The 20970-nt window shown below is 35.4% G+C and overlaps 2 protein-coding genes across 2 annotated transcripts; one reads left to right on the forward strand and one right to left on the reverse strand.

The window, feature by feature from the left end:
* Positions 1-1875: 1875 nt before the first annotated feature.
* Positions 1876-4299, reverse strand: LOC140039345 (uncharacterized). Its single transcript, XM_072084950.1, has one exon. It carries the CDS (start codon positions 4297-4299, stop codon positions 1876-1878), a length of 2424 nt encoding a protein of 807 aa, XP_071941051.1.
* Positions 4300-6185: 1886 nt separating this feature from the next.
* LOC140039346 (craniofacial development protein 2-like) lies at positions 6186-7634 on the forward strand. Its single transcript, XM_072084951.1, has one exon. It carries the CDS (start codon positions 6186-6188, stop codon positions 7632-7634), a length of 1449 nt encoding a protein of 482 aa, XP_071941052.1.
* Positions 7635-20970: the final 13336 nt, after the last annotated feature.

Raw genomic sequence — 20970 nt, forward strand, 5'->3', positions numbered from 1 at the left:
TGCAGCCAATTTGGTCAGTAAACTTCCATCCCCTAACAATTACGTCGTCCAAACTTAAGGATTTCTATAGAACCGTTAGTGGCACTAACTTTATGCTCAACTCAGTGGACGAAGACTTTATATATAGTGAATTAAACAAACTTAATGCGACAAAAAGCACGGGTGTCGATAAGATACCTCCCAGCTTCATAAAGATGGGTCTGAAATTCTAAAAGTTCCCATTACCTACATAATTAATTTATCAATTAGTACCAGTACAGTCCCAGAAGACATGAAAAAGGCCAAGGTCATACCTCTTTATAAACAAGGCCATATAGATGGCTGCAGTCGCGTGCTTAGTGTTTACCGACCGACCGACCAACCTACCAACTGACCGAAATTACTGAACATGTTTAAAAATGTTGAAATGTTTAAAAACAGTTATATTTTTTTAATTTACACGTGCGTAGCCTGTCATTTTTTATGTGCTCGTATAACGTAATTTCGAGTTGAAAAGTAAGTCAAGAAAACAGAAATCGGGCAAAAAGTTTGCGCAACAACATTTAACGCGCAGTGCGCGCGCAAAAATCTACGCACTCATGGCAATTTTGTAAACGCTTAAAATTGCCTGAAACGTACTCTTATTTCGTCGAAAATAAATTTTGAAAATTTTAAGCGCGCGTACACATGCGTTACATGCGCTACGCACGTAATTGTATTGCCATATGATGATTTATGCCCTGAAATTTATGAGTACCAAATTTTATTTAATTGTGATTCATGCTTGTGAAGATATGATTACAAACGTGATTTCGTTAAATCGTGCGTAGACCGCGTAATTTTTTATTGCGCACCGTGAAAACATAACCACATCGATTCCTGGCCATAAGGAATATACTGTGAAAAATTGACTTAGCTAGATTAAACTGATATCAAGATAAGGTCAGAAAGCGATAAAACGCATAGTGATACCGGACCGACAGACCGACAGACCGACAGACCGACCGACCGACCGACATAGTGAACTATAGAGTCGCTTCCACGCGACTAAAAAGGTAGTAGAACCGATATTGGAAACTATCGCCCTATAAGTATACTCAGTACAATGTCTAAAATGTTAGAGAAGGCTGTTTTTCTTCAAATCGAAAAATACCTTACTGAAAACAACGTATTGTATAAATATCAATCTGGATTTCGAGCTGCCTTCTCTACTGACACATGTTTGATAGATATTAGTTGATTCCCTTAACACCCAAACTTCTAAGGGAAATTTCTCGGGTATGGTGTTGGTCGATTTAAAGAAGGCTTTTGACACTGTGGATCATGACATTTTATGTAATAAGCTTAAATTAATGGGTATTGGATCTATTGAATGGTTCAAATCTTACTTGTCAATAAGAAAACAAATAGTAACTGTTTTACCTTGATTTACCTTGATCTTGGACATCTAAAGCAATGCTTGTGTGTCCCTCCGGTATATTCTATTACATGTTCTATCATACGGGGAAAACTTTAGTGGGTGGTGATTCCAAAATTTTTCTAGTCGGTTTTTAAATTGATTAACATTTGCAGCTTCTATTACATCCTGAGGCAAGTTGTTCCATGTGTCGATAATAGAGTTTGTAAAAAATTTCTGCCGTATCCTTAAGTGAGTACGAGGTTTGTTAATTTTCAAAAAGTGTCCTCTGGTTCTAGATTCAGTGGTTAACTTAAAAAAAATCCTCATTGTTACATTTAGTGAAACCGTAGAACATTTTGAATACTTGAATCATTGCGGATCTCAATCTTCTGTATTCTAGAGTAGGAAGGTGCATTTTGGAAAGTCGTTGACTGTATTCATACTGACGTAAATCTGCTATCATTCTAGATGCACGCTGTTGAACCTTTTCCAACTTATCAGATTCTTTCCAAAAAAACATGTTGCCAAACAGTACTGCAATATTCCATGGATGGTCTTACAATCGATTTGTACAGAAGAGATAAGGAGTGACAGGATAAATAATCAAAAGACCTATATATGATGCCCAGCTTTTTATTTGCTTTCATAGCAACTTGAGCCACATGGGATTCGAAAGTTAATTTATCGTCAATTACGACCCCGAGATCTGTCATTTTGGAGACCCATTGTAGTAGTTTCTTGTTTTCTGCATGGCCCATCTTGTATTGAAATTTATTGTTCTTCCTACCAAAATGCATGACACTACATTTATCTAAGTTAAACGGTAGTTGCCATTTTATAGACCATTTAAACAGCTTGTCAATGTCCTCTTGTAACTTTTTGGCATCATCTAAATTATTTATTTTTCTAAAAATCTTGGTGTCATCAGCAAAAATGGTTATCTCGGAATCTATTTGATCAGGAAGGTCGTTGATATACAAGTTGAAGAGCAGTGGTCCTAGAACACTTCCTTGAGGTATTCCACTTGTTACTCTTTTGCTGTTTGACCTAACACCATTTACAACAACTACCTGTGATCTATTAGTAAGAAACGCCTCTATCCACTGCACTAAGTTTCCTCCTATACCATATGCTTTCAGCTTGTTGATTAATCTTTTATGTGGAACGCTATCAAAAGCTTTCTTGAAATCCAAGAAAACGCAATCGAAACGTGAGCCTTCATCTAACCATTTGGTCCACTGATTTAGCGCTTCTAGTAGTGCTGTATTACATGACCTACCCGGCCGAAAACCATGTTGACTTTTGGTGAACAAATTGTTGCTTTCCATATAATCCATTATATTATTCCTAATGAATGTTTCCATAGTTTTACATACTAGTGAAGTCAGGCTCACTGGTCTATAATTCAAAGGTGTAGACTTATTTCCTTTTTTGAATATAGGTATAACGTCTGCGAGGCCCCAAGATAGGGGGATAGCTCCTTGCTTCATCAATTTAGTGAATAAATGCTTAAAGAGATCAGCCAATTGTAAACTTGTTTCCTTTAAGACTCGAGAGTTTATTTTGTCTGGACCAGGAGACTTACAAATATCTAACTTATTGAGGTATTCCTCGATACCTTCCTTAGAAAAATGTACTATGTTTAGTACAATATCATCTACTCGTGGACTAAGTATAGGTATATCTTCAGTATTTTCAATTGTGAAAACAGATGCAAAAGAATCGTTTAGTAGATTAGCTTTATCAGTATCTTCTGTTACACTTTTGCCATTATTATCAGTTAGAGTTGGAATTCCAGATTTCTTTTTTGTTTTCCCTTTAACATACTTCCAAAAGTTTTTTGGATTGGTTTTGACATCTCTAGCTAGTTTTAGCTCAAACTCTGCTTTTGTTTTCTTAATTAAATATGTGGTTCTATTTCTTTGGATGGTAAACTCGGACCATGATTGTTTATTCTTTTTTTTTTGGAACCTGTTCCATTTGTTATGTTTTTTCTTAATTTCGTTTTTCAGTTCGTTGTTCATCCATTCTTTTTTTGTATTTACATTTTTTCTTCGTAGTGGGACATATATTGAAACACACTCATTAATTTTATTTTCAATCGCTTTACTCATTTCAATTCCACTATTTATTTCATAAAAATGTTTAACGTCTGATATTTTCAAAGCTTGCCTCATATTATCATACTCTCCTCTATAATAGTTTCGAGCCTCCGTATGTTCCCTTCTTTCCTGTCCCTCAACTTCCACTTTAAAGGTAACAATTGCGTGGTCACTTTTTCCTAAAGGCGGTTTAATATTTATATCTTCTACCTCATCTACATTTTTGGAAAAAATTAAATCTAGTAGACTTGGTTCTTGGCCCGATCTAAATCGAGTGGTTACTGTAATGTGCTGGTACCAGAATAGATCTTTAATAATATCAAGAAAACGTTGACTTTCAATCTTTTCGCCTTGATAAATTTTCTCATCTGGCCAACAAATGTTACCAAAATTAAAGTCACCGGCCACAATTAAGTAATCACATTTGATCATATTCACTCTGCCAAATAGCTCTCTAATTTTAAAATTATTTTCCATGGTGCTGTTGGGGCTTCTGTACATGCATCCTATTACCATTCTTTGACTGCCAACGTAAACTTCAACCCACAGTGATTCTTCAAAATCGCTCTCAAAGTCAACAACGGAAACTGATAAATGACTTTTAACGTAGATTCCAATACCTCTTTTTTTCTCAGAATAATAAAAATTATACTCTTCAATTTCCAATTCATTTTTTTGTACTTGGTACAAAGAGTGTTTGGGCAATATTTCAGTTAGCAAAATTATATCTGGATCAGAGTCTTTCATTCTTAACTTAAATTCATCTCTCTTGTTTAGAATTGAGTCGCAGTTAGTATACATGAATACATGAATGATCATTGCTCTCAATCGTGTACTGTTAATTACATGCGGGGTTCCTCAAGGAAGTATCCTTGGACCCCTTTTGTTCTTATGTTTTGTTAATGACATGGTAACTTGTATTGATCCTGATTGTAAACTCCTTCTATACGCTGATGACAGTGCAATTGTTTATTCACACAGAAATCCAGATATTATTTCTAAGAAGCTAGGGTCAACACTAGACTCCTTGTGTGATTGGCTTGTGGACAATAAATTAACAATTAACATGGATAAAACTGAATGTATACTATTTGGTTCTAAGAGAAAAACTAAAAATGTTAACAATTTTAATGTCTCAACAAACGGTAATAATATCTACACTAGTAATTGTGTCAAGTATCTGGGTATTGAAATAGATCAAAATTTAACGTGTTCTGAATATGCATGTAAAACCATTAAGAAAATAAATAATAGGCTTAAGTTTATATACCGTCAACGTAAGATACTAAGTTGTAAGAATCGTAAACTATTATGCTCTACTCTCATCCAATGTGTTTTTGATTATGCTGCATCTTCTTGGTTCTGTGGAACCAGTAAAGCTATCCAAAGAAAACTACAAATTGCTCAAAACAAAATGGTTAGACTCATAAAAGGAGTTGAACCCAGAAGACATATAGGTGCTGATCAATTAGACGATTATGGATTGAATATCGAGTAAAGTTCTTGCAAATTAGCCAAGTTCATAAGATATTTATGGGCAGAAGTGCTTCATACCTAAATGAAAACTTTCGTAGAGTTAATAACTTACATGGTCACTTCACTCGTGGTAGTAAATTCAACTTCGTTGTACCTAAAGTCCAAGGCATAGAATGCAATACATTCTATTTTAATGCAATCAGAGAATGAAATAACCTTCCTGACTATATTAAACAAATTTCCAACACATCTAAATTTAAAACTGAATTGAAACAATATTTCAAAATTAAACATATAAGGCGAAAGTAAATGTGCGAGTTGTTATCGCACGACATACAGGGACAGTATAATATAAGAGTATAATATGTGCGGGTAATGTTTGTGTTGTTAAATTTTTAGATTTAAAGGAAGAATTTGTGAAAATCAAAATTAAATCTATGGCAATGAAATATATTAAGATCATTGTTGTAGGAACAAAATAAACATCAGGTACGGATATTTGTTAGAAACTGTAACAACAATTTATTTAAAAACTTTCCAGATTTGACAATGGAACTAAAATTAAAATTGTAACTATTTACCTGCACAGCCGTAAAGTTCCATTCTCAAAGCAGGCCAACTACTCCAATCATATGGATAAATACGAATATATTGAGCATATACAGGAGAAGAAAAAGAATTGGTCACAACACCATCTCCGTCAGTATTTCCTGGAAACCTCTAAAATTTATAAAATCATTTTTTTAAATATATGGATATATTATCCCCCTAAAAGGTAATTTTTAAATTTTTCTTGCGGAATATGCCATTTTAATGCTACATAAAAAATAGGCCTGGGGGAGGGGTCTGATAAAAGAATACCCCCCACGAAAGCTCTGCGTGTCGTAAGAGGCGACTAAAGGAGGACTGCAGTAACAGCAGGGGGTCGGGCGCTGTTGGGTGGCACCAACAGGGTCATAAAACCGGCATATCCCCAAATACGTTCTGCAGTAGAGGCGAGTTTAGGCCGCCTCTAAATAGGCCTAGCCATGCCCTGCATTAGGCAGCAGTGATGCAGTATGGGTGTCTCGGCGGAAGATCCATTTCTAGGACAACGGCAGACCTCAGCACACATTGTCAGGCAAGATGGTGATCCCATTTATGGCTGATAGACTGCGGTGAAGAAGGCAACGGGAAACCACTTCACTATCATTTTTCCAAGAACAATTATGAAGTGTCACAATTCAAGAATGAAAGCTAACGGCGTAAAGGGGGTACATCCATCGTATGAAGGAGGATCCTCGCCCGGTAGGGTGACTCATGTGCGACAGGTGGAGCTTGACCGTCATCAAGCTACTGTCCGCAAGAGAAGTACAATCAGACTAGGAACGTGGAATGTGAGGACCTTGTATCAAGATGGCAAACTTGAAAATGTTAAGCAGGAAATGATAAGACTCAATATCAATATATTAGGGATAAATGAAACTCATTGGACAAATAATGGTGAATTTATGATTGATAATTACAAGATGATTTACGCTGGAGGAGACAAACATGAAAAAGGTGTAGGGTTGCTTTTGGATGGTGATATGGCTAAATGTATGCTGGGCTATTGGTCTGTGAGTGAAAGAGTTATGCTGGTCAAACTGCAGGGACAACCCTTCAATATCTCTATCATAGTGGTTTATGCACCTACAGCTGACAGCACAGATGAAGAGATAGATAACTTTTATGCGACCTTAGACCAGGCCAAATCCCAATGCAAATCAGATGAGATAAATTTCATCATGGGTGATCTGAATGCAAAGGTTGGCCATGAACAAGATGGAAACACAGTTGGAGAGCATGGGATGGGTGAAAGAAATGCGCGTGGCGACAGATGGGTGAACTGGTGTAAAGCTAAGGATATGACCATAACAATTACATGGTTTAAAGAGCATCCCAGACGAATATACACATGGAAGAGCCCTGGTGATGTGACGAGGAATCAGATTGACTACATTGCAGTAAACAGTAGGTGGAAAAGGGCAGTGACTCATGCAAAAACATATCCAGGGGCAGATTGTGGAAGTGACCACATTCCAGTGGTTTGCACACTTCAATCAAAGTTAAAAAAGGTGAAGAAAGCCAAAAATGTACAGAAATTAGACTTTGAGCAGCTAAACAGTCCGGAGATCCGTTTGGAATATTCCATTCAAGTGAGGAATAAGTTTGACATCCTTGTAGATGAAGGTGAAGAGATTACGTGGGATGCAATGAGAGACATCCTTGTTGAGACAGCCAAAGAATCCTTACCTAAGAAAGAGAGAAGAAGGAAGAACAAATGGTTGTCGGAAGAGATACTATCAATGATGAGGGATAGACAGAAGATTAGTAGTAGATCAAGTAAAGAATATAAAGATCTAGATAGAGAAATTAAGCAAAAGTGCAGGGAGGCAAAAGAAAAGTGGCTTAACACACAGTGTGAGGAGATTGAGAGTGGACTAGAGAACAACAACCACAAGATTTATCAGAGACCTAATGAGATCACTGGAAGGAAGTCTGGCTGCTCAAACTCTGGAACAATGCTTGTTGAAAAGACTGATATTTTGAAAAGATGGACAGAGTATATCGGGGAGCTGTTTTTTGATGTTAGACAAGCAATGCCAAGCTTTCCTGACTCAGAAGAAGGACCACAGATCTTGAAAGCAGAAGTATGAACAGCAATCAAGAGGTTGAGGAAGAATAAGGCGGCAGGACCGGATGGTGTAGTCATCGAGATGATTGAGGCATTAGAAGAGTATGAAGTGGAAAAGTTAACTGAAGTGATCAATAAGATATACGAGGATGGAAGCTTCCCTGAGGACTTGAGTAAGTCCATTTTTATTGCCCTTCCGAAGAAACCAGGTGCTGTAGAATGTGAAAAACATCGTACAATCAGCCTCATGAGTCATGTCACCAAGATCATTCTGAGGATACTACTTATGAGAGCAAGAAGCAGATTAAAACCAGAGATTGGGAGTGAGCAGTTTGGTTTTGTAAAGGATTCAGGCACCAGGAATGCCATCTTTGTGATAAGAATGATAACTGAAAGGGCAGTGGAGATGCAGAAAGATGTATACATGTGTTTCATAGACTACACCAAGGCATTTGACAAAGTAAAGCATGAGCAGCTATTTCAAGAACTTAGCAAGCTTGACCTACATGGAAAGGATCTTAGATTGTTGCAAAATTTGTACTGGAAACAGACTGCATGCATGAGAGTAGATGGGGAGTGCAGTGACTACACAAGTATTGGAAGAGGAGTGAGACAGGGCTGTGTAATGTCACCAGACTTGTTTAACTACTATAGCGAGTTGATCTTGAGGGAGCTAGATAATGAGAAGGGTTTGAGAATTTGTGGTAGAAATATTACAAACATCAGATATGCAGATCACACAGTTCTACTGGCAGAGTCAGCTGAAGATCTCCAAAGGTTGCTGGATGTGGTTGTAGTAGAGAGCGAAAAGATGGGTCTGTCTATAAATTGTAGTAAGACAGAGTGTTTAGTAGTGTCAAAAAAGGAGAGTCCAACGTGTAACCTTCAAGCAGGAGACCAGTTAATTCAGCAGGTATCCTCTTTTAACTATCTTGGGAGCAAAATAACAGATGATGCCAGGTGTGTAACGGAGATAAAGAGAAGGATAGTCCTTGCGAAATCCGCATTTGGAGAAATGGAGAATATCTTGAAGAACTGTGCGATGAGTATGGAAACCAGGTTGCGTGTATTAAACTGCTACATCTATCCTGTGCTGATGTATGGAAGTGAAGCTTGGTCAATCACAACTGACCTCAGAAAAAGATTGGAAAGCTGTGAGATGTGGTTTCTAAGGAGAATGATGAGAATTCCATGGACAGATAGAGTTAGTAATGAAGATGTATTGATAAGAGCTGGAGTATGCAGGAAACTACTGAAGGATATTAGGATTAGACAGATGAGATTCATGGGACATGTGTTGAGGAAGGGAGGTCTGGAGAACTTGGCATTAACGGGGAAAATAGAAGGAAGAAGGAGCAGGGGGAGGAAAAGAGTCACTTGGTTGGCCAGCATAGCTGAATGGATTCGGAATAGAGGCGAGAATACCAAAGAAGTGGAGTTGCTGAATATGGCAATAGACAGAGAATTGTGGCACATGTCAACATGATCGCCAAAGTCTCATGATATGGCACTTCGAGAGAGAGAATGCCACATAATGGTTATTCACTTGAAAAATTCCTTGAACAAAATGTAATTTAAAGCAATATATACTAACTGTCATACAATCGTTTTTTTGTTAAACTGTTTCTTTTGTCTTGTTATAATATAAGTGAAATAATAATTTTTTTTTATTTTTTACGGAAGTTAATAACTTTATTTAAACTGCAAAATGGCCTATTCAAAATCTGATTAATCTTCATTCTTCATTTTTTGGGGGACAATATAAATCTTTAAATTAATTTATGATTATTCACAACTATTGGAAATGGGAAAATATTTTCCGCGCGGGGTGAACTGTAAAAGACAATTTGGTTAAAATTTCTTGATCACATTTGCCGTTTTTGTAAACGTACATACTATGCTAATGTTGTGTTATGATTGTTATTCAAAATAATGTATGTAGGTAAATGAACAGTGGAGTATAATCCAACAAATTAAAAAAAAACAAGGATGAATTAAAATAACATTTTGAATAAGTAAGGCAAATTCAATGTCGCTTATACAATAAATAAACAACTAATTGTAGGCCTGATCCCGGAAAAACAATACCTTCATCCTATTTAGAACCCAGTGATAAAGGAGTGTAAATTAAAAAAAAACCTAACTACAAACAAGGCGCGTAGTGGAACGGTGGCATTGTGGTTGACATACTTGCTTATCGATGCAAAGGTCCTTGGTTCAAATTCCTTCTGAATTATTTTATGACGGCCAAAAAAATGCACCCAGTATTGTACATACTTTAGTTTTGATGTTTCGTGTTGAGCCAAAATACAGGAAATCGGGATGGCAACTCTTGTTTTAACTACTATATTATATTTAATATTGTTACAAGAATTTTAAATTCATTACTTCAACAATCAAACTGCAAAGCAGTGTTAAATAATATTATGATTAATTCAATATTGTTTAATCTCATCTAATTAAGAATAGGCTATCTGCTCGAGATAATCAAAGTTATATAATGTGACATGAATCAAATTACTGCTTTTCAATTTGTTGTCAATTGTTCAGTTTTTCCTAATATAATTGTTCAATTAAAACGATTGTGTCATTGGCTTATGGTTTCCTCTTGGCCTTTTTTGCCAACTACTGTATTTAATAATAACACATTTTATTGTTAAATACTTACTCCGCCACCTACAGCCGTTATTTCAATAAAGTTATTGCCATCAGTGCTGTATTTTACGTTGTATTCCGTTACTCTTTCACTAAGTCCTCCTGATCCTTGAGTAGCCACTTGAGATACTTGTGATAAGCTACCAAGATAAACTTGGATATAGTCAGTGCTATCTTTTGTTGCAGGTGCCCAATAACCACTGCCGTGAAGTCTTCCCTTATACGGATGATTTTTTTGACTGCCGGTGTTATAGAAACTTGATGCAGTCATTTGACTATTAGGAATTCTACCATTCTCAATTCCAAGATCATTGTTGCAAGATTCTGAAAGTAAAAATTTAGTTTAGTTGCATTTTATAAGCCACATATTAAGCCTACTAAACCAAACCAGCTGCTAGGCCTAATTCGTGATTTGGGGCATTTGCAATGGTGAAGAAATCAATTTGTTTTGTGTTTTATCATGGTATTATAAAAGCAGTGCATATATAACATAATTATGCATTCGGTAAAGAGGGAAGAGTGAAATTTTTTCTGGGTAAATCAACAAGTACATAGTAATCCACAATTGAAGGTATTTTTAAAAACATATTAGTTTTGCAACAGCACGACCATTATTGTCAGTATTAAATAAAATAGTAGCATACACCTTACCCCCTATAGTTATTTGGAGAAAAGCCGAAAGAAAAACACAGACGAATTTCCAACAGTTCATAATTATTTAAAAAAAAAATCCAACTACGACAATGTTCCGTCTGTTGACAATAGGCCTAAACGAATACTGATATACCAATTTCTTATAACACGACACTAAATAACTGATGCATGCAAACAGACGGTACTGTGATCGTAAGTTCTAAACGGCACTGCGTTCGTGTTTCCAAATCATCTATTCAATAAACGTGCTGCAAAAGAAGGCAATCTAAAGGTGATTCCCACCCCACGTTCCTTATTCAATTTTATTACGGTTTTACACAATATATTTTTGTGTTTAATATCATACAATCTATCTTGTTCAACCTCTAGAATTTCTATACGGAATTGTCTTAATAATTCTCTTTCTATAATTGTTAAATCATTTTCAATTATGGAAAGGTCAAACCAGACCTTCTTAAAGTCACCAATCCCAACACGTTATTATCACCCCATCTCACTCATGAACCAAAATGTGTAAAAACATTGTAGTGTGTCAATACATAAAATAAGACAAAATATCAGGTCCGAAAGGTCAACTGCCCTTAACATATCCCATGTCCCGTTAATTTCAAACAATGTCATCCATACACAAATCGGTAAAACATATTATAGTACATCATCACATACCAAAAAATAAGCAACTGACAAAATACCACGTTGTAAAGAGCATCTCATAGTTCCAATGATTAAACACAAACATATATTATGTAATAAAATTGAATAAGGCACGTGGGGTGGGGAAGGTGTGCCGGGGTAGACAGGAATGGAACTGTAAGAGGCTCTGACATGACCTTTACAACGTGGTATTTTGTCAGTTTCTGAATTTTTGGTATGTGATGACGTATGTTTTTACCGATTTTGGTATGGATGAGGTGGGTTGAAATTAATGTGAAGGGGGATATTTTGTCAGTTGGATTTTTCTTTCTGACACACTACATTAAATTAACGTGTTTGGAAAGGGATATAATAGATAGGCAGCCAAGAGGCATTTGGTTAGATGGCCGAGGTACCAATATCTGACTATGTAAGTGTGTAGGGGTTACCTAAAGTCAAAGAAAATGTGAGTCTGCCGGGCACCACCACGTAGGCCTTCAAAATAGTACCAGATAGACGAGAGGATATCACCTAATTTCACCAAACGACAGACATTTTACCCGCTGCAATAAGCCCACCAGACTGGCGGCGGTACCAGTTAGATGAGACACCTAATTTTACCACCATGAGATGCCTATTAACATCCTTATAACAAATTCACAAACAACAGACAATGGGCCCACCAGACCCTTCTATACGGAGAGGGCCTGGAAATAGGGATAGTTGAGTTCAAATACCAAACGGGTAACGACAGACTAATTGTCCGCTGCACCGAAAGTACCAGACACCCTTAAGTTTGAGTAGAGACCCTCCCTTTTCCCCAACTATTGAGGCTATCTTACATTTTTAGATACCACCAGCAACCAATGTTATATGACCTAGCACATTGTAAGGAATACCAAAAGACCTACTGTAGAGTTACAGTCCACCTCTACTTCACTGCCTTGAACCTGACAGCCCCTTACCACCCCCGCTTCCCCCAAATAGAGACCTACTCACATTGTAAGGAATATAAAATGAACTATTACAGATTACAGTACCTACTGTATATACTTTACTGCCTAAGTTCTATCATCCCCATTTGAATATAAGGTACTTAGCTCATCTGGACTGTCCTTTGCAGGTATTAGAATATAAATACCAATATTCCCGCAAAAAATCAAAACAAAAACAAGTTTAATTGAATAAAGTATATCAGTGCAATAATCTATTTGCAAATTAGAAATAAATAAAAATTAAAAGCATTATAAAGGAAAAAATGTATATAAGCTAAATAATAAAATCTCATGTTGATATAAAGTTTGCGTTACACCACGTATATTAGTTCAGAAAAGAACTGTTAAGTTTCTTGACGTTTCGATCAATATGCGTTGATTGTCCTCAGGAGTGAGGACACAATAATTGTATCACAACACATTTCCAATTAGACTGAATATAAATGTATACCTTATGATCAATTTGAGACCAAAATTACCTTGCTGTGACCAGTTTTTGTCAAGATTGAAAGACTTATTGGTGTTTTCACATGACCTTTTGACCTTTCGCCACATTTCCAAAATGTGTAACCAAGCCAAAATTGATTCTTTGACCACCCTAAACCAATTTCTGAAGTCAAATTCTCTGGACCTAAAAGGGCATACAAAAGTTGGTCTAGCTACTAGAGTAGAGTAGTTTTACAGAAATAACCTACTCGACATACACCCATTTTTATTTACTTTTGGTAACCCTCTACACCATATAGTTAGATATTGGTACCTAGTTTATCTAACCAAATGTCTCTGGGCTGCCGGTCTATAACTTTAAAGGGGGCTGACATGGCCTTTCCGACCTGAGAGTTTTTGTACTCACACACTTCTATGTTTGTAAAATGTTTGTCAATAGGTAAGATGGGTGAAATAAACCGTCTTTGGAGACTAGACCTGACCCACGATGTCAGGCGGAAACTTGTTTAAATGTTTTGGTAGTTTTAACAACATCAAGGAGTCAAACCTTCTGTGTGGTATGGGGTGAAATCATATGTTACGGACTCTTGGCCTAATTGTACAGTATACTGTAGAATATTTGATTGTTATAAAGGGAATTATTCTATTGTGATCATGTAATTATACCGTATTTATTCGAATAAACACTCCGCTTTGAATAAACGCCGTTAATAAACAGCAATCACTCCATAGAACTAGAAGGCATTATTTGATTTTACATGTTACCATATAATATAAAGCCTCCTTCGAATAAAAGACCATTTAAACCCTCCCGAACACTAACTTTGAATAAAACGGTATATGAAGATGGTTAGTGTATTAAGATCTTTAGAATACATATTATTAATTGATCAGTAACAACATTCAGTTAATGTGTAATATTTTGTTATCGGCCTAAGAGTAATAATTATAATAATATAATAATTGCTATAGCGCACATAACAAGTGCGCTCAACCACATACTGTAGCTGATTTATGATCCGATTTCTTTTATTTATCCATTCATTTCATATGCATCAGAAAAGAGGTGTGATTTTAATGCTTTTTTAAAAAGAATGAATTGTATGGAGATAACTAATCCGTTCAGGAACAGTATTCGAAAGACGTGGAACATCAACCGAAAAAGCTCGATCTCAAACACCGGTGTCTCAAGCGACGAGTGATACGATTTTAAACGTAATTTTTTATTTGATCGAAAATTACAGATGGAAGAATATAAGCTTAGCATATCAGTTACATTTTCAAGAACTGTTCCATTGATAGCTTTAAAAACCACCTTTGTTTACAATTCTACATTTAATACGGTAGGCAACCAGTGAAACTCCTTTAAGGTGCCTGTGATGAGAAGTTAGTAACAACTCGTGCAGCCGCATCTTGTATGAGCTGGAGTCTATGCAGTTGTTTATTAGACCAAATAACAACGAATTACCAGGGAGTTGTTTACAACTCCCTGGAATTACACAACATTATGACACACCCAGACGCAAGCTGACAAGCTGTTGGTCAGCGGCTGCAGGATTTAAATTATATTTTCAAGTCAATTGATAATTCACTCCGTGTCATTGTGGTTTTAAACGATAGATAAATCATCAGCATAAAACATGATAGGCATATAAACAGTATTTCTAGGAATAGAATTATTTCCAGGATTTAAAATGAATTAGGCTAATACGTGGTAATCCGTCTATGGTCTAGACGCTAATTTAAAATTTAAGGCTTCAGTGTTTTCCAGTGAGTATCCATCAATCAAATGTGGGTGCCTTTACGTGAACTACAATTTGTTTTAGTAATTAACTCATTATTTATGCTATTTTATTAATTACCTAATACAATATGGGTGCGATTCAATGTTACTATAGGAGGCAAGCTGGTACAAGGATGAGGTGTGACACGTCTTTAATGTATTATCGATTATTTCAAACACATGTTATAGATGATAGATGAGATACAAACTCGATCATATACATTATATCTGTATCACAAGTTATCTAGCGTTACATCACCTTGTTCCTTTAATATTCAAATTATCTATCTTGAAAAGAAGGCCATTGGGCTTGAATTTGAGATGGGCATTCTTTTCGAAAAGACGCCCAGTGGCTAGGTTTTACAGTATGTTCTTTCTTGAATCGAACAATAGCACGATTTCTTAAAGTCCCATTCCCATGTCTTTTAGATCTAATTTCAGGTCACAAACTACATTTAATGTTAAAATAAATACTATAATGGTCCTATTGCGATAAATAGTTTCGTCTTTAACCGATTAAAAATGTGAAAAGTAAGTTGATCCTAATAATTTGAGCGGCCCGCTATAAATACCAACAAGCATTGCGCGCGTATCGGTATTTTTGTTTTTCTTTTCTGATTCACCTACTTTTGATCGATCGTGAAGACAAAACAAACAGAAGAATCATAACTTTTAAGCATAAATACCGGGTTCCCCCAATTTGGCAAAAACAGGAAGAAAATTAATGTAGTAACTAGAAAACGTCAGGCTAGGCCTATAGCTAGCCTACGAAGTTCGTACGTTACTACTCTCTACAAGCTAAGCTTACAAAACTAAGCTACTACTATAGATAGTGCATTGTTTCTCTATTTTTATCATTATTAACTATAAAACGTACATTTAAGACAAGGAATGACCTTGTTTAATGTTTGTAAAGTGATGTGAGTTTGGAAAAAGAGAACAAACTACAGTTTGGTCTCTACAGGCCTGTTTCGTGAGTCGTGCAACTCACTCATCAGGAGACTTCAATAAAAAAAATCATATATTGTATGTAATGGGTCTTTAATTAATATAGTTTTATATTGATTTATGTGTAGTTTTATATTTACTGGTGATCATTAGGCCTCATAGAATTCTTCATAGGAACAAGATTTAATTCTCACACTAAATGTTAGTCTACCCAACTATATAATTTAATTAATAATAATGGACGCATTTTTATTCCCCACTTGCAAGTCCAAAATGTGAATTAAATAACATTCGAAAATAACTGTTTCTATGTTTCAGCCCACAATTTTTACAGTTTGAGCTACTATGTTTGCCAATTTTCCGACGAGTTGAAATATTCCTATTATATTATTAACCGCCAGACGCATATGTTGCTTCTCACGAAACGACTTGTTGGTTATTACTTATATTGATTTTATTTGTAGTTTAATGTTATGTTTACCAGTGACCATTGTGGGTCTTATAGAATTCCTGGTATGAAATTATGATTATCAATAAGCTTGAAGCTACCAAGGATGCATATAATATTTAAATAGCCGGCAAATTAATTAATAACAATAGACACGTTTTTACCAGTTTTCCCCAACTTACATGATCAAAATGTGTAATTTTATTTCCAGATATATTTAAAAAGATAGATGATTCTAACTAATTGAGTATCCGGTAAAACTACCCCATGGACAATTACCCCCGGACAACTATCACCCGGACAACCACCCCTTGGACAACTACCAACTATGACAATCACCCCCTAGGACAATTACCCCCTAGGACAATTACCCTCTAGGACAACTACCCGCTAAGACAACTATCACCCCTCTAGGATTTCTGACATCCCTCTCATAACAGTGAAAGGGGATATTAAATATACTTAAATGCAATTGTATAAGTATATGAACAAAGACTGTCTCTCCCCACCTAAATAAAATGACTATCACAACTTTAATGCAGAAGAACCAATAAATAATCAGGAATAACATACATTTACCGCACTACGGAAAACACTTTAGGACAACTACTACCTTAGGACAACTACCACCCGGACAACTATCCCCTAGGATAACTACCTCCAAGTACAACTTGTATTTTATTTAGATTCCATCGGATCTGGGACATAATCCTGTCAGATATCCTGGACATAATCGTTGACCTACTTTATGTTAACACTTTTCTGTTAAACTTTAGTGTTAGTGTTGCTTATCTTTTGTTTTATATTATTTAGTTATGTATCTATGATCCTATTTATTATGAGTTTGAAGTATTAACCAATGTTTGGTCTTAACCAGTCTATTTTAATTATATTAAATTTGTAAAGGTGTGTCAATGCTGGCTGTGACGTCCCATCGAAAGCATGTGTGATCTGGGAAGAGTTAATTTAACTCTAACCCTGGTGTGATGTATGTGTTATTTAGTTTGTATTGTAAAATCTGGAATAAATTGAATTGAATATTTCCCTAGGAAAACTACCCCTCAGAACAACAACACACTCTAGACAACAATACCTCTAGAATAACTAATATCATGGGACCTACACCTAAGTCTTTTCAATTTTGAAGGTGCCATATAGAAATATAGGAACACAGTTAACCTAGCTGCACCACTCAATCGAAAATTATATCATTTTTATCAGCCCCTTCCTATAGATACAATAAATTTAAATCTTCATCTGACAGGACTCCTGTAATTGGAGGTATGACATTGTATATTATGGTGGTGGTTATAGTTTGATCTATAATTTGTCAATATCCCGGGTTTGATAAGTATTAAAGGTCTAGGACAACTACCCCCTGGAACAACTACCACCCGGACAACTACCACCCGGACAACTACCACCAGGACAATTACCACCCGGACAATTACCCTTCTAGGACAACTACCACCGGATAACTACCCTCTTTGGACAATTACCCCCTAGAAAAACTACCAATTAGGACAACTATCCCTTAGGACAACTATCTCCTTGGATAATTACTCTCTAGGACAACTACCCTCTAGGACAATTACTTTCTAGGACAACTACCCTCTAGGACAATTACTCGCTAGGACAATTATCCCCTAGAATAACTACTCCTAGGACAATTACTCTTTAGGACAACTACCCTCTAGGACAACTACCCTTTAGGACAACTTATACCCACTAGGAAAACTACTTCCTTAGGACAACTACAACTTAGGACAATTATCTCCTGGACGATTGGTAATCATTAACAAGGTGCTTCTTTTGGTGCAAATTGTAAATCAAATTGTGTGGGGAGGAGACTACATGGGTGGTGTACCACACTATGCACTTTACAGTATTTGACGTGGAATTATGAACATATTATACCTATCTTATAATTTATATCGACGTATGTAACTAACATTTGTAGTCTATTTTGTAATAAATAGCGATATTTATTTTTTTAAACTTCTAGGAAAAACGATGTATGTATGACTCAATTGCAAAAGTTAGCTATGTTTTCATAACAGGATGACTAAGAAATATGCATTTGTCGGAGGAGAGGGGTTGATTTGCTAATCGTCTAATGGAATCAATTAATTAATATTATAAGCTTTCTTTTAAAATCTAAAGCTAAATTAGGTGGTTCTTTTAGAATACGAATTGGAATAAAATAAAATAAGTAGAAAAGTTTAAGTTATACATAAACATATCTTCGGTATAATTATTCTTTAGGTCCTAAAAACGTTTATTGTCCTATTTTCTCAGGTATGGGGAGAAAATAATTAACTTCCTCTATGAAGTAGTAACATTCAAACAAATATTCCATATTTACTGGCAATAAACGTATAATGTCATTAACGTGTTGAAGAAATTTGGACACGTAGAATATAGATGCGCGCTCTTTTAAATGTGGTGAACTATGACGCAAAAGATGAAAATATGACTTTTTAAATTCAACTTGCTATATGAGGACGTCACAACATCCGACAACAAAATGTTCACATGAATTCATATCTACAATTCCAGAAACTGTTTTTATAATGAGTATCGCTTATTCTGAGGAGCTATAACATATTTAATTTAATAATTTACTGTAAATATGAAAATAAGTGACCCACGTTATTCACACTTTTGAACATGATGACGTCATCAAAATTAAATGTTTGTAACTCCTACAAAAGATACTTGAAACAAGTTTTAATATCTGGGAGAAATTAAGTTACATTAATAATAATTATTTATATAGGTTTAATGGATATAAATATAAAAACGATAAAGATAAATATGATAATAAATGTCTGTTAACAAAATATTTAATATAAATGAGTATATTTGTACTATGAATTATAATGTACTAGATCGTGCCCACAGATGGTTCTCGAATACATAATAATTTCAGCGTTAAAAAACTGGCGATTTCAAATGTACGTGCCGCAGGACAATAATACATGTCGGTTACAGGAACGAATAAAATAGACACTGTGATTTATGTACTCAACTAAAATTAGCACCCTGGGAATTACTTCCGAAAGAGAAACTTGTCACAAAATGAGACCAATTGTTTAAGTCAAATTTAAACAAACTTAATTTGTGTTTTGTATGTAACATTAGGGTTGAGGGATGGGGAGAGGATGGGTGCAAAGAGGAACACTTTTTAAATATATTCTTTATCCATTTAGTAACGAAATATTAATTGTTTTCATGTTTTACAAATAATATACCACTACACACAGTAAAACATTGCGATTTAATACTTTGTTGAAACTATCACCGTCATAGTAGTACATGTAACGATACATCACTACAACGTGTATATGTTTATATAATGTAAAACAATTTGTGAAAACCACCTCTATTCGGGGAAAATCATAAATTCGATTTAATCGTCAATAAATATTTAATTATCTAACTCAACTTAATTAGTAGGCCTAATGGTTTTCAATTGTTTCTTAGAGCCAATTCATACTTAAGTTGGTTCCTACCCTACCCACCAAAGTTGTTCTGCGTTTAGGGCATGTGATGTACCGTAGGCCTATCCTCTACTGGTTTTACAACGCTACTCATGCCAGTGAGGGAAGGGTGATGATGTGGGTGGTTTAACTGCAATAATAAAGATGTGTACATAATATACGGCGAGTGAAAACGCTAGCTCATAATATCCATTTAAAAAAAATTATATCCAACCTCTGCAGCACAGATTGAAAAAAAAAATGGATCGAATTTCTGTTATGAGTATACAGTACTTGCCTTTACGACGCCTGAGGGAATAGACGCTGGTGGAACAGAGATTGGAATGTTCCATTCATCGCAAATCAAATACATTTGTATAAACGTATATATATTAAATCTATCAAAATAGTATTTTTTAAAGAAAATCGGCCTGTCTTCAACATTATGATGCTGTACTCGAGCTGTTCCACCGGTTTTCAGACATTAAAAACAATTATTGTAGGAGGAGATAGGAAAATGCGAAGCATCCTCGCATTATTGTCTGCGGGTATTTTTCAAGACGGACATCCATTAAAAAAAACACCCCTATTTGAGGCAAATCGTTGAACCTAAATTCGTTTTAATCGTCAATAACTAATTATCGAACTCAATTTAATTAGTAAACAGGGTTACATCAGGTGGTTAAAATCAGTACCAAAAGTACGAACCAACTTTATATACCATTGAGAAAACATTCTAGAAATAACGCGCGATTTACCGAATTTTGCCCTTACGTAAATTTACTTTGAAGCACTCGCTTTGCTCGCGTACCATCAGGTCGTGCCCACAGATGGTTCTCAAATATACAGTAATTTCAGCGTAACATAACTGGCGATTTCAAATGTACGTACCGCAGGACTATAATACATTGTCGTTTACAGAAACGAATAAATAGACACGATGATTTATGTAGTCAACTAAAATTAGCACCCTGGGAATTACTTCCGAAGGAGAAACTTATCACAAAATGAGTCCAAATTTTTTATTTGGACTCATTTAAAGAAACCCAATTTGTGTTTTGTATGTAACATTAGGGTTGAGGGATGGGAAAGCGGATAGGTACAAAGAGGAACATTTTTTCAATATATTCTTTATCCACTCAGTAACGAAATATATTTTTCATGTTGTATAGGCCTATATTCTATAAATAATATACCTCTAAATACAGTAAAACATTTGCGATTTAATACTTTGTTAAACTGTCACTGTCATAATCGATTGAAATATTAAAGTACATGTCACGATACACTACTACGACGTTTATATTATTGGT

This window comes from Antedon mediterranea, chromosome 2 (assembly GCF_964355755.1).
Source record: "Antedon mediterranea chromosome 2, ecAntMedi1.1, whole genome shotgun sequence".
Taxonomy (NCBI): Eukaryota; Metazoa; Echinodermata; class Crinoidea; order Comatulida; family Antedonidae; genus Antedon; species Antedon mediterranea.

What these genes read in the sequence shown, in the direction of transcription:
- LOC140039345 (XM_072084950.1), bottom strand. Translation starts at nt 4,299, where the DNA reads ATGATCATTCATGTATTCATGTATACTAACTGCGACTCAATTCTAAAC.
- LOC140039346 (XM_072084951.1), top strand. Translation starts at nt 6,186, where the DNA reads ATGAAAGCTAACGGCGTAAAGGGGGTACATCCATCGTATGAAGGAGGA.